The following is a 13,086-nucleotide window of genomic DNA, read 5'->3' as shown; positions in this document are numbered from 1 at the left end:
GCCTCTGCGGGCGGAGGAGGCTGAATTGGACACGGGAAAGCTTTTGAGGCGCTTGCCGGTGCAGCGAGGGCCCCTGTTGTGCGCGCGGGCATTTCGAGGCGTTCCTCCCAGACGCGCGCGGTCTTCACCCTTCCCCTCCAGTCATGCGCACACATGCAGGCACACGTAAGCACCGTGGGCTCCCCGAGGCGGCTGGTGGGCTGACGGAGACACCATCTGTCTTTCTAATCAAGAAACAGAGCCCCTGCAAGAGTGGAATCACACATTTGACTCTGCTGGGTGCGCGCAGCATGTGCAGGCATCCGGGCCGTGTACCTGCTGTAACCGCACAATGATTCAACCACGTGGATGATGCTTGTTTTTGCTGTTCATCTGTTCTGGCTTGTCATGACGAGATCATTTGCGCCCATTCATCAAACAGCTTTGTGTCACAGCTGTTTGAACACAGCCGCTCTGTAGACGCGAGGCAAACACCTTAACGCAGACATCCAAATGGCTTCCAGCTCACGATCCGGCAGGGTTGGTTCTCAGAGGCCGCCGGGCGTCACACGGTGAATATCTGCATCATGGGAAACCGTATCGATCGCTGCAGGGAAAGTTGCGGTCGGCCTGAGCACGGCGTCGACGACAGCTCTGCACGGAGGAACTGGGATGGATCACTTTACTGACTTGTTCAAGGGCGTTTCAGCAGGGCAGATGTTGGCTGACACACAGCAACTGAACACTCCAGGACAGGATGCTGATGATGGGTTCCTTCCACATTCCTCGGTGCTGATTGGGTGTTCTAGGCGTGCAGGTTCAGGCCGGTTCCATTTGATACGTTTATATTGGCAGCGTTTGCTTTGCCATTGTTCATCTTCATGTCTAAATTTGTTCTAATTTTCCAACCTCAATTTCCCGGGTAGATTTACCGTACCAGCAGAGCTCAGAATACACGCTGCACCCTGGCATCGGCATTATTTTTGAGTTCTAGGTTTGATTTTTAAGGAAAATAATGTTCGCTAAAAATACCACAGGACTTAAATTGCTCAGATTTGGAATGTGTTTCTGAGCAGCATGACCTTCCCACAGCGCTGTGTGCACAGCAGAAACGGAGGAAGTGAAAGACCCAGCAGATGGTGGTGATGCAGCCCTGGGCAAAACTCACAAAACGGCAAACTAATAAATCTTTGGAAATATATTTTATTATAAGCTATTTGTGATGCTTTTTTGTACTTGAAAATGGATCGGGGCGGTTTTGGGAAGATTTTGTTTGATTTAAAATCCATTTTTATTCTTTATATTCTATATTTATAGACTCTTGTTTTATTTGAGCTGCATAGTGACTACACAAAGAGTTCCCTGGACACATTAACGTACACTTTACAACATTATCCTGGGACAAAAGGATTATTTATAGTAATACCCGAGGTCATTTAATTAAAAGAATTAAGGGAGAGTTGTCAAACCACTTTATTGCCCGTTCTAGAACTACAGACTAGTTTGCTTTGAAAACAAAGGCAAAACTCAGCATCCTCACCAGCTGATGATCAATGTAAATGAAAACAGGATTGTTCTTGCAATGCAGTGAGTGCTGGTTAAACTACATCAGAAAAGAAACAGCCGGTCTGTTTATTCTAACATAACCCCGTTTTATTGCGTACTTAACGATGTGTTTTCATTTTTAACATCAGGAGAGAAAAGGCTTCAGGGATGAGGACAAACTTTCAGGGTCACCACAGGGTGTCTTTGTGTGCTAGGCCTGCTCCCGTCTAAACTTATAATGCTAATAATGCTAACGCTATAACTTATGATGTAATGGCCTTTTTTTTTATTTGGTCCGTTTACATAATCTTGCATTTTAGACAGATGCAGTAAGCTAATGGTATGCTGACTTCTTTTGAAGTAAAGCTCACTGCTCAAGGTCGGAGCTAAGCTAGTTAGCCACGCATGCTAACAAGCTGCATCACAAATGTTCAGTTCATTCCTCAACATTTATGGTTTTGAAAAGATTAAAACACACACTACCTTCAAAAGACTTTATTAATACCAGTAAAAACAGATGTCTTCTACACAGTTTAGTGCGTAGAAAGGGATTCATTTAGTGTCACTACCATTAAAGATGCATGAGAAGAGTCTGAGATATGGCAACGTGTGTGTGTGTGTGTGTGTGTGTGTGTGTGTGTGCGTGTGTGTTCCTCATCAAACATGTACGAGCTGCGCACGTCACCGTTAGCTGACCTGCGTGTCCGAGTCATTTCAAACACGAGTCCCTCTTGTAAAACCATCATCTGGTCTAGTCTGAGGAAATGTGTTCAGCGATGTGTCACAGCTAGAAATGAAAGGCGACAATGTGACGGGCCAAACCGTGCGAATCATTCTGCAGCAATAATCGGGAGCATTGTATTTCCTTCTGGCTCTTTAACCCTCAATGAGCCTGTGCAAAGGTGACATTTGCTGGCCGGTTAGGCCACGTAAATGTCACCTGTTCCCCGCGCCGGGGACTGTGTTTTCGTTACAGGAAATGAAATGAGTTGTTTGCGGGTGCTAATGTGTCGCTTGTGTGATTCCAGATCATCGTCCTGTGGAACTGTGACAAGCCCCTCCCGGCCAAGCACCGCTGGCCCGCCACCTCCGTCCCTGTCATCGTCATCGAGGGGGAGAATAAGGTGAGCCTCAGCGCCCTGCTACTTACACAGCCCTTCTTCTCCGACACCGCGGAGCTCCTGTAGTGGTGCTGACTGATTCCATTAAAGGAAGGTTTGCACTGTTTCAATCAAAGCTCAGTAATGGGAATGGTGTAGTTTGAAGGGAGAAATGCGCATTGACAAATGCATGTTGTTAGAAAAGCTGAGGAGGCAATAGTGGATAAGTGCGTAGTAGCAGTGTGCGTTTTAATAAATGTTTTTCTGTTTATTAAACATTAAAATAATTGAATGAACAAGCACGGAGCACCCGGTGCAGCAGAGGGCCTTGAAAAGGTTTCATCTTTAACGCGGTGGCTGGGTTTCATCCTCCAGTTAGCATTTGTGCTAGGCTAACATAAGCACGTTCCTTCCATGTGGACGTAGTCCTCAGGACGTTTGTGGACTGCTGTTTCGAGGCGTTGAGCATCTTCGCTTACTGCCAAGCCACACTGTTTGTTTTTTTGCAGACAATAGGTGGAATATACTGTATTTGAAATTAGAAAAGAGGGAAGGAAACTTTATTTCCTTAAAAAAAAGTCTTGACAAAAAATATGGAAATACAGAGGAAAAATAACATGACTCGGCACGTCAGTCTTGATATGTTTTTGTGTTTTTGCCCCCGACTGACACTTTTATATAACTTACGTGTTGAGTTAAGCCTCCAGCCCGAGCTGGGAGCTGGGAGCATGACTCGTGGCATTTATTATGACAGTCGCATTAGGCTGCAGACTGGTATGTTCCTCTTGACCCCTCGTGACCTCTGCTTGTCAAGACGTGGACACACGGGGATTAAATGCCTCTGAGCGCCGATGCGAGCATGTTTTTATTGTGTTCTTTTTTTCATAGCAAAGTAAAACAGGATGTGGTTGCCATCTGTATTGTGAGACATCAGACTCCTCTGATGCCGTCCCCTTACCCCCCCCACCCGTCCCGCTTGCGAGGACTTAACTTCACCTGCCAATCAGAGGAAGTGGTTTTCGCATCAGTGTCACCCGGCGGTAGGCTGAGTTTACGGTTTGCCTCTCCCGAGCTGTCAATCACAGCGCTCTCCCAGTAGTGGTGTGGCCGTGTCTGGAAAGCCAGCGGAACAGGCTTAGCGTGTGCTTGTGTGTGTGTGCGTTTGCCAGGAAGCCTGTGGTTTGTTGTGGTTGCGGCGGGTTCTGTGTTTACTGTGGCGAGCCAGGCTGTGCTGCTCCACCCCACAGAGGGAGTTTTTCATCCCTTTTGCCTTTTTTTCCTGCCACTCTCACGTTGCTCATCCTCTCTCCCCTTCATCTCCTTCCCCACTCTCAGATGCTCTCTTTTCCTCCGCTCTTCATCATTTTCTCTTCCTCTCATCTTCTTTCTGCTTCCCCATCACTGCACCGTCCCCTTTATTTATCATTTTGTACACTCTGACCGGGACTCTAGCCAGAAATGTAGAAAGATGGAGGTCATACTGAGTTTAAATTCCTCCCAATGCACCCTCCCTCCTTAATCTATAAAACGATTTCCCTTTTTTCTGTCTCCAACATTTAAACTTGTTCTTGTTCATCAGTGTTCTTTATATTTCATTTTCAAGCATGAAGGCTTACGTTTCTTATTCAAATTCTCTACATTGCCAGGAATAATTAAAAAAAAGATGGATCCTTTATTCATAATTTCATTTATTTTTGAACATCCTCAAAGAGCATAATATAAAAACCATCTTGTTTATAATTTGTACAAAACTATTGTCAAAACTTCTTCCCAGGGTTTGCGAAACCTCGCAAATTGCCAGTGAAGAAAGAGTGGAAATGTCAGCGATTGTCCTTCTCTTACTTGCTTATTTTTCTTTAGTCCCCCAAAACAATACAACATCGCACTAAAAATGCACAACCTCACAAAGCCCATTTTAATGAAGCCTTTTTTACTTTGCTCGCCTCATTACTGCCATACAAGTCAAACTTCCCTCTCAATGCGACCCACGTCTGCCAAATACCTGTCGGATTAAGAACAAGACCTCTTGGATTATGTGTTGTTGCGCGCACAGGGATCCATCTCCAGGGAAACGCGCTCGCCACCCGAACCAGCTGCACATTTATCTGCACATGCGTTGTCATTTACGCGCGTGAGGGTTTGTGGCACGAGGACACACAGCGTGTGCTTTTAGGGCCTGTGTGAATTCATTCTACGTGAAAATCGAGTCCTCAGCGCACGGAACAAACCGCCGTGCCCTTTTTACGACGTGGAAGAGTTGCTATACGGTCGGTCTTGATTTATTCACAGTTAAAAACAGCGCTTGATATTGTTTACACCAAACTGGTGGACGTCCTCTCTCTGTCCTCCGATGCTTGTCCCCTCTAGAGAGCTGGAGGCAGGTTTTGACTGCAGAGAGCACCAGGAAGCCCCGGGCCAATACGTCACTTCTGACGTTTCAAACCGTCTGGCTCTCTCCATCTCTTCTTCGCTGGTATTCTCCCTGATGCATTCTGGCTGAACAGTGGGAAACCTGGAGAGCAGAGATGGGGGTTGCTTGGTTTCCGTCTCGATGCCCGCCAGACATCTACAGCAGCAATGCTGACGATGGAAGTGAGAGCTTTCTCTCCTCCTCCACCCCGATGAAACACGAGTGTCGGTCGAGTCTCTGCAGGGTTTTTGGGGGAGAGGTGGAGTAAAGGCTGCTTGATTGAGGCTGTAGGAGGGATGGAGACCTGTGGAGAGCGAGGTCACAGACGGAGCCCGGCGAGAAAGGAGCTTAACGCCGACCACCGTTGCGTATAAATGTAATGACTTTTCACTGCCGCTTTTTCACAAAGAAGCCGTACTGACCTTCACGGCTGCGTGCAATAAGGAATAAGAGGCTGTTAGTGCGCGTGTCTGGCCGCGGCTCCACGTCCATTAGAGGCGCTTGTCGTCCATGTGGGAGCTCGTTACAGCCGGAGCCACTTCCTCTGCTGCCGCTGTTCTCCCGTCCTCGTCTCGGTCCTCGCTTCTCATCACAGCAGCCAAGGACCAAAAGTCTGTTTTTCTTTTGCTGTGGAGTGGCGGAGAGGAAAGTTCAATTAGTGGCGAACAAACGGACCCGTGACTCCTGCTGCATGTCTCCGGTTGCATTTGTGTGTTGCTATTGATTTCCAACGAGAAAGACGACCCTGCAGCAGTAATGAAAACTTGTATCAGCGCTCCATCACCTTTGAAAACAATGGAGAAAGAGGGGGGGGGGGGGGCAGTAAAGCGTAGGATATTGTCTTCTCTCTTCTCCGCGTGCTGCTGTTTGTTGTCTTCTGTGAATTTGTAATGAGTCATCAAAGATGTACACGGTATCTACCGGAGACGTGGAAGACTTTTTATTCTAAAATATGTCTCTGGGTGAACTCATGAGAAAGGGGTCGCAAGTGAACAAGTCGTTATCAGCAGACTGCAGTCTGTCTTTTGCTCATTGTTTTGATGGACTTTCTGATCTTTCACCGCCGTCTCGTTGCATCACTTCTCATCAACGTTACGTTTTATATCACGTTGTGTTCAACGGCATCATTCTGCAAGCTGCAGAATGATGCCGTTCAAAAGACCTGCGTTCCAAGACGAGGAATAAAAATGTCCATACATGGAACAAAACCCTCGAGACAACCTGCAAATGTAGGACGAGATGGAGCCCACCATGTTTCCATGGAAACGTTGGCTTCCCCGCCTCTGCACCGTCAGTTTGTAAGAAGACATGTTTTTTCCTTTTCCTAATTTTTCAGACATTCTGCACAACCTTCAGATCCACATTTCTCTCTGCAGAACTCCAGACAAGTGAATGCTGCGGGAGGCGTCTTGTTAGTGACGTGTGGCTTGAACCGCTGCTGCTTTGTGTTTCCCCGTGCAGGTGATGAGCAGCCGCTTCTTGCCCTACGAGACCATCTCGACCGACGCCGTCCTCAGCCTGGATGAGGACACGGTGCTGTCCACCACAGAGGTATTTTGAAATAGGAAAAAAAAACATTTCCGTCCTCCTCCCCTTCCCTTTCTCGCCCTCTTTCCGTCCTCCTCCCCTTCCCTTTCTCGCCCGCTTCCCTCCCGCCCCATGTGTGGCGGCCTGTGTTCACGCTGTTGTGGGCATTTTACTTCCTCGTGCTTTGGGGACTGTTCCTGCTCTCGGTTCCCAGCGAGAGGCTTTTTGGCTCGGCACCATGGGAAAGCAGATGCCGCTTTGAACGGCGCAGAGCGCGACCTCGTAGGCGCTGTTTGCACGAAGCATCGCGGTGGAAAGGCAGAGCTGGCGCTAAGAGAAGAAAAACGCCAGCCTCCCAAAACAAACCTGCGCTTTATCCATGAAAGACTGGTCATGAATAAAAAAACATCAATGCACTACATATTAAAAAAATAATACCAACGCAGATTCGAGCCCGTCCACAAGAACACGACCGCTTCATTCCCCCTCGTGTGAGGACGGTGGCAGGCAGATTGCACACAAACATGGCATCCACAGTGAACGCCCGTGTTTGTTTGTTTTTGTCCCAGATGCCCGTTTCTCTTAGTTCTGCAATAAAGATGTATTTTCCTTTGCGGCCGCCTCGTCATTCAAATACCTTTCTCCTGAGCTCTCCTCTTCTTCTTTGGCCCGAAGCCGTGCAGGAAGAGCAGGTACAAATGATGTGCTGGGCTTTTAGGCACCAGGATTCATTAATATCTGTGTGTGATGGTGTGGTGATATGCGGCGGGAGGCTGAGGCCCTTCTGAAAGCTTTGATCGCTGCCACACAGGTTTGCTGCAGTATTTCCACTCGGGTTTGTTTGAGTGCTCTTCCTGTTTTCTCTTCCTTTCCCTCTTGGATTCATTTTTGTCAAAAACAACGTATTCCTTAAATATGCGATTTAACTCAATTCAAAGGATGTATTTCTTGCTTTGTGTAAACTGAACACCTTCAATTTCTTGTGATCAGGCAGGAAGGAGGAACTTTCAAAAAAGAGAATTAGAGCTTCCAATGAATTGTATTTATCAATAAAGGTTACTTTAAAGTAAAACGACAGTGTGGGATCCTGTATCCTTTTTAAATATAAAAACATTTTATCATCAGCAATCAATAAATCTAATCCTCCCAAAAATGAAGACAAGCATCTGGCTGCTGGAGGACTGTTCGACCCACCCGGTCATGGTAGTCGGCGCCGGATCAACGCCGCGTAAAAGAGATCATGCCTGAAGTGAAGCATTGGGAAACCGCGATTCACCAGCTGCTCTGTGTGCTTTTCCAGGTGGACTTTGCCTTCACGGTGTGGCAGAGCTTCCCGGAGCGGATCGTGGGTTACCCCGCCCGCAGCCACTTCTGGGACGGCAACAAGGAGCGCTGGGGCTACACCTCCAAATGGACCAACGACTACTCCATGGTGCTGACGGGCGCCGCCATCTACCACAGGTGGGACTCTTCGTCCTCTGATGGGCTGGTCCCCCCCACACCCCCCCCCTCTCCCATCACAGCAGGGATCCCAGCTTTGCTTTTGATAGAATGCTTTAGCTGCAGAGAGCTGCAGATTATGAAAGCAGGCGCCTTGTTCAATGTTGCAAAGGAAATCGCTGATCTGACACTGGGTATGTTTTACCCCCCCCCCCCCTAAAAAAGACAATTTGTCAGCTACACGGCGTTTCATAGTCCCTGCGTTTAGTTCTACAACGGCCCTGTCAGCTCTAATGTGGCTTCCCTCAGCTGCGATGCGAGCGGCGAATCCCTGCAGCCAAGCGCTTCATCATCTTCAGCGAGACGGCCGCTCAATCCGTCCTGGAATTTCAATCGGTGTTTGGACGGACAGAGTCCTGCCCGAAGGCTTCCACGTGTCAAGGTGTTTGAGGCTTAAGTTCAAATGCAGCGCAAACGGCTGACGAGTGCTGCTCCTCGTCCACCTTTAATGGTCTGAAGCTGGAATTATTCCACTCCAGTGTGGCGTTTATTCAGGCATTAAACCAAAAATGACCTTCATTTAGTCTGTAGACATGCTGAGTTAATAAGGTCAATATTCTTTGATCACGAGTCGTGAATTTTGATCACAGCCCAGCGTTTTTGTTTTTTTTATCAGTATAAAATCTTCAGTCCACGATTCACTCCTCCCACATTGTAACTCTCTCTCTCCTCTCTGGCAGGTATTACCATCACCTGTACACCAACTACCTGCCCACTAGTCTGAAAGGCATGGTGGACCAGCTGGCCAACTGTGAGGACATACTGATGAACTTCCTGGTCTCCGCTGTCACCAAGCTGCCGCCCATCAAGGTCACACAGAAGAAACAGTACAAGGAGACCATGATGGGACAGGTACGAGCGTCTTCAGCACCTTCTTGTCCCTTTTTAAAACGCTGCCTTTTGAGAGACGCGTGTCTCAGTATCCGACCGGACTCCTATGCTGCTTTTTATTTATCGCTCCCTGTGGGGTAGTCATGGAAACAGTAATCCAACACTTTGAGCTATTTCAACCTTAACTACTCTTAGGTAGTAACGGTTCATCGTCTTATCTTATTACAAGTGGTTGTCCCTTATCATTGGCTGGTCAGATCAGTAGTCGTAGTGTGAGTGACTATTGTCCTTCAGCCTCGCTGCTCCCAAGCATTAACGCCTCGCTGTGCCGCGACACTTAACCCGTTTTCTTTCCCTCCCCGTTCCCGGCAGTCTTCGAGAGCTTCCCGCTGGGCCGATCCCGACCACTTTGCCCAGCGGCAAACCTGCATGAACAAGTTCGCCAGCTGGTTTGGCGCCATGCCGCTGGTCCACTCCCGGATGAGACTGGACCCCATCCTGTTCAAGGACCAGGTCTCCATCCTCCGCAAGAAATACAGGGACATCGAGAGGCTCTGACAGGACCGGCGCCCCCCCGGGGGCGACCCCACGCGGGAGAGAGACTCTGTGGAGGGCAGAAGGACGAGCGGGACCCCGGCGGGGCGGACGGGGGGGCCACGCGGCTCCGTCTCCCGCCCGGCGCACCGGCGCATAGGAGACGAGCGGATGGCGCTCGGACACGAGAAGACACAGGCGACAAGCGCAAACACAGACAGGCAAACTGACGGACGCGCACAACAGTTGCCGCGTGTTTTGCGGACGTGAGAAGAACTCTTGGATAGGATATATTTTTTTGTACGACGTGGAGCGGGAGGACCTCCCTGCAGGACGGTAGAAGAGGGAAGGTGTCCCAAGATCGTGAATCCCACTGGTCGCCCCTAGCAACCCCCGCCACCCCCGCCACTCTGCATCAGGATGTAACCAAAACCCCTGCTTTATGGCCCGGGGCACCCTGTTCTTCGGTTGGTTTGATTTGTGTACAGATCGGCTGGTGTCACTGGGGACCGTTTGTACCGAGGGGTTGAACATCACGGCGTAAGCGCTTTATTATTTCGCCCCCCTCAAGGCGAAAGAGGTCAACAGTAATGTCCAAACTGTCTTTATTGCAAAGGCGGCATAATCTGTTGAAATTCTTGTGTGTCAACGCACATCCTTGAGCCTGAAAACATCCTGTCCTTCCTTTCCTCGGTTCCTTCCTAGATGCGCTGATACGGCTTTTATTACGGCCCATCTGCGTCCGTTATCGCTAAGATGAGCTGGAAAAACATCACGTTTCACATCCCATTTTCCTCTCACGCCGGCCACGACAGTTGTACTTTTTTCTCATCTTACTTTCATCATCTTTTATTTTCCCCTTTAAACTTTCCGTACTTTCCCTCGTGTGTGTGTGTGTGTGTGTGTGTGTGTGTCTATGTACATTTGTGCGTGCTGTGTGTAAAGAACCTTGAAAAGTTGGCTCATCCAACCATAAGCTCAAGCGGAGTACATTTTCCCTCCGTGGAATGAGCGAAATGAACATTTGTGGATGAAATGGAGCAGAACGTTGCATTCTAACCCGGACTCGTGCCCGTTTATTTCTCCCTGCGACGCCCTGCAGCACCGTCCTGGCAGCGAGGAAATGAAATTTCTGTCCATAGCAGGTCTTTAGTGACCAGCGTCCGGCTCCATTTCACACGAGTGTTTGTAGAGTGATTTTTTTTCGGTGCCGTTCTGACATCGGGTCGGGGAAGTTCTTTTTTTTTTTTTTATTGCACTTCACGTCGCCTCCATCAGTCTGTGATGCCCAGATGCTCCCGCGTTGAATTATTCTGCCCGTCAGTCCAGTGCGGCTCTCCTGCCACGGTGATTTATTTATTTTATTTCTCTCCGTGACATATCAGAGGACCTCAGAGCCATTAAATTGACAAAGGCTCCTTTCTCCCATTTGTCAGGCAGAGATGCGTTCGGGCTTCAATTATGTTGTTCTATTTCATTTGGAGTGCTGTTTTATTCCCGGGAGACAAGCTGTCCACGGGTCCCCACATTATGGACCATTGTGTTGTGAAAGCAGTGACCCACAAACACGACCTTCTAGCTGATGCTCGAACACAACCCCCCCCCCCCCGGATTGTCCCTCAGTAAAAGCGGCTTTTCACTTTGCCATCGTGTCCCCGGCAAAGCGCCTGACCTTTAGCGCCTTGTTTTACCTTGTTGGTATTGGACGAGCACACGGAGCTGTTGTCTCCCCGTCTGCGTCTCACATTCAGTCTGCGGACACTCGAAAGAAGCAGCAAGCCTGTAGTGGCCTTTCTGTCGACTAGTAATTCAGCCCAAACTCTGTGTGTGTGTGTGTGTGTGTGTGTGTGTGTGTGTGTGTGCGTGCGTACGTTGGGTCTGTTGATGAATGGTTGTCTTTTTCACGTTTTTTTCATTGATTTATCCACGTTTGTCGCCTTGTTTCGTGCTCTGAAGTGCTCTCATTTGACACTGGTCAAAAGCTCCCAACGCAGAGCTGCTCTGTCCCAGCACGTATCAAACAGCCGGACTATCAAGTACGTGTGTTTGTTCCCTCATTGCTTGGAATATCATGCTTGTGTTTACGTTCTGGGAAGTTGGGAGTGTTGTTGTTTGCCGGGAGAGATTTACGACGTGTTTAATGTGGAGTCACGTCAGCTGTACGTGACTCTGGGAGAGCAGCGCTCCTCCATCTGGTCCCCGTTTCACGTTCACACAACCGTATTGTTTCAATTCAATATCAAGCCCTTCATGTCCGAGCGTTTGAATCCGTGTGTGTGTGTCTGTGTCATCTCGAGAGAACCACCACAGTCGCTGATCCTTCATGAAAAACCCATCCTCGTGACTACACAGGCACATATTGAATGTGTGAGAAAGAATAAACAACAGGCACCGCGTACGAGTCATGAGAGGGGAGCTAATGGTATTTATTCAGTTTATTTTCTGCACGCTGTGCACATTAATCCACAAACTCACGCTACGTCTCACTCTGCGCTGTTTTTTGGGGGGGGGAACGCATCTCTTCCTCAGACAGAATCCCCCACAAGAGATGGAAAATGTTCGGAGACATAAAGTGGAGTGTTGACTCTAAAAGCTCGCACTCACCAGTGATCTAGAATTGGATCGGGACGCACAATCCCGGCTCTCCGCGGGAGTCAAATTGCAAAGTCCCAATAAAGACCACGGCAACTGACTCGCGGAAAATAATAAGCAGATGGGTCCTCTGGACCAGATGGAAACATTTTATGATTCAGTTGTATCATCCCCCCCAATGCATTACAATGATTGATGTGAGGCTATGACACTGTTGTGTATCCTAAGCTTGGTTTCAGGTCAGATAACTTGGCAGGAGCAGCTCGCTCCACCTCTCTGTTGGCAGCTGCACAATGCGTCCGAGCCCAGAACTCAAGAGCGTGATGAATGGGACTCGGGCCACCGGGAAAACCTCTGCATCCGCTTCTGATTGGGGGGGGGACATTATGCAAGTTATCATTCTGTGCTTCGAAACAGATGGAAGAAGGTTTACCCAAAATGTGCCAGTCGGTTTGGTGTTTATAGTGAGCTGGAGACTCGCCTGTTCTTGATTTGTGCCTTTTTATCAACATGTGAGTTCCTGACATGCCGAGCACTGACTGTCCCGGACTTGTTGATTCCAGTAGACGGGCAGGAAGGGACCGAACGCCCCCCCCCCCCCCCCCCAACAGCCCAGCCTTTCACACACTGGTGAATTCGCCGCTTCCATTTCCCGTATTAAAACGCAACGCTCTCATCTTGGTGTTTGGACACGGTTGCCGAGGCAACAATGTACGACCACTTCCTGTTTGGGATTATTTATAAGTGAATCGGCCGCATCGCTTTACCAATCAGCAGTCGCGTCTGTTGATCCGTTGCCCCGATGCCTTCTCCTCCCTCCTACCTTGTAATTAAGACTTTTATAGAGGTCACAAATGAAATAGATAAATGCCAATTTTGTAAGAATGATTTATAAAAAAAAAAAATAAACTCATATTTGATGATAACTGCTTCGCCTTGTCCTATTTTTTTGATACTGTTTCAATGTTAGAGAACTTTTAATAAAAAAAGTATATTATAAAAGAAGTGTAATATGCTTTAAGTCAATGATTTATCCTCCCAAAGACCCGCCCTACTGAGCCTGTGATT

General features: G+C 48.4%; 1 protein-coding gene and 1 long non-coding RNA gene across 2 annotated transcripts in view; one reads left to right on the top strand and one right to left on the bottom strand.

The window, feature by feature from the left end:
• ext1b (exostosin glycosyltransferase 1b) overlaps positions 1–12,944 on the top strand; it is a 78,907-nt gene extending 65,963 nt beyond the window's left edge. The window contains exons 7-11 of the mRNA XM_040188551.2: positions 2,553–2,648; positions 6,496–6,585; positions 7,862–8,022; positions 8,742–8,913; positions 9,265–12,944. Coding sequence (XP_040044485.2) covers positions 2,553–2,648; positions 6,496–6,585; positions 7,862–8,022; positions 8,742–8,913; positions 9,265–9,450 — 705 coding nt within the window. The 3' untranslated portion in view covers positions 9,451–12,944. The remainder of the gene's footprint in view (positions 1–2,552; positions 2,649–6,495; positions 6,586–7,861; positions 8,023–8,741; positions 8,914–9,264) is intronic.
• LOC144383515 (uncharacterized) lies at positions 4,274–6,533 on the bottom strand. The gene is made up of 2 exons (XR_013450943.1): positions 5,457–6,533; positions 4,274–5,338 (listed from the first exon to the last, which is right to left on the bottom strand). It is a non-coding gene; the product is annotated as an uncharacterized LOC144383515 (long non-coding RNA).
• Positions 12,945–13,086: the final 142 nt, after the last annotated feature.

The sequence above is a fragment of the Gasterosteus aculeatus genome, chromosome 10 (genome assembly GCF_964276395.1).
Source record: "Gasterosteus aculeatus chromosome 10, fGasAcu3.hap1.1, whole genome shotgun sequence".
Taxonomy (NCBI): Eukaryota; Metazoa; Chordata; class Actinopteri; order Perciformes; family Gasterosteidae; genus Gasterosteus; species Gasterosteus aculeatus.
Note: the sequence above shows the minus strand (reverse complement) of the source record. Positions and strands in the feature narration are given on the sequence as shown.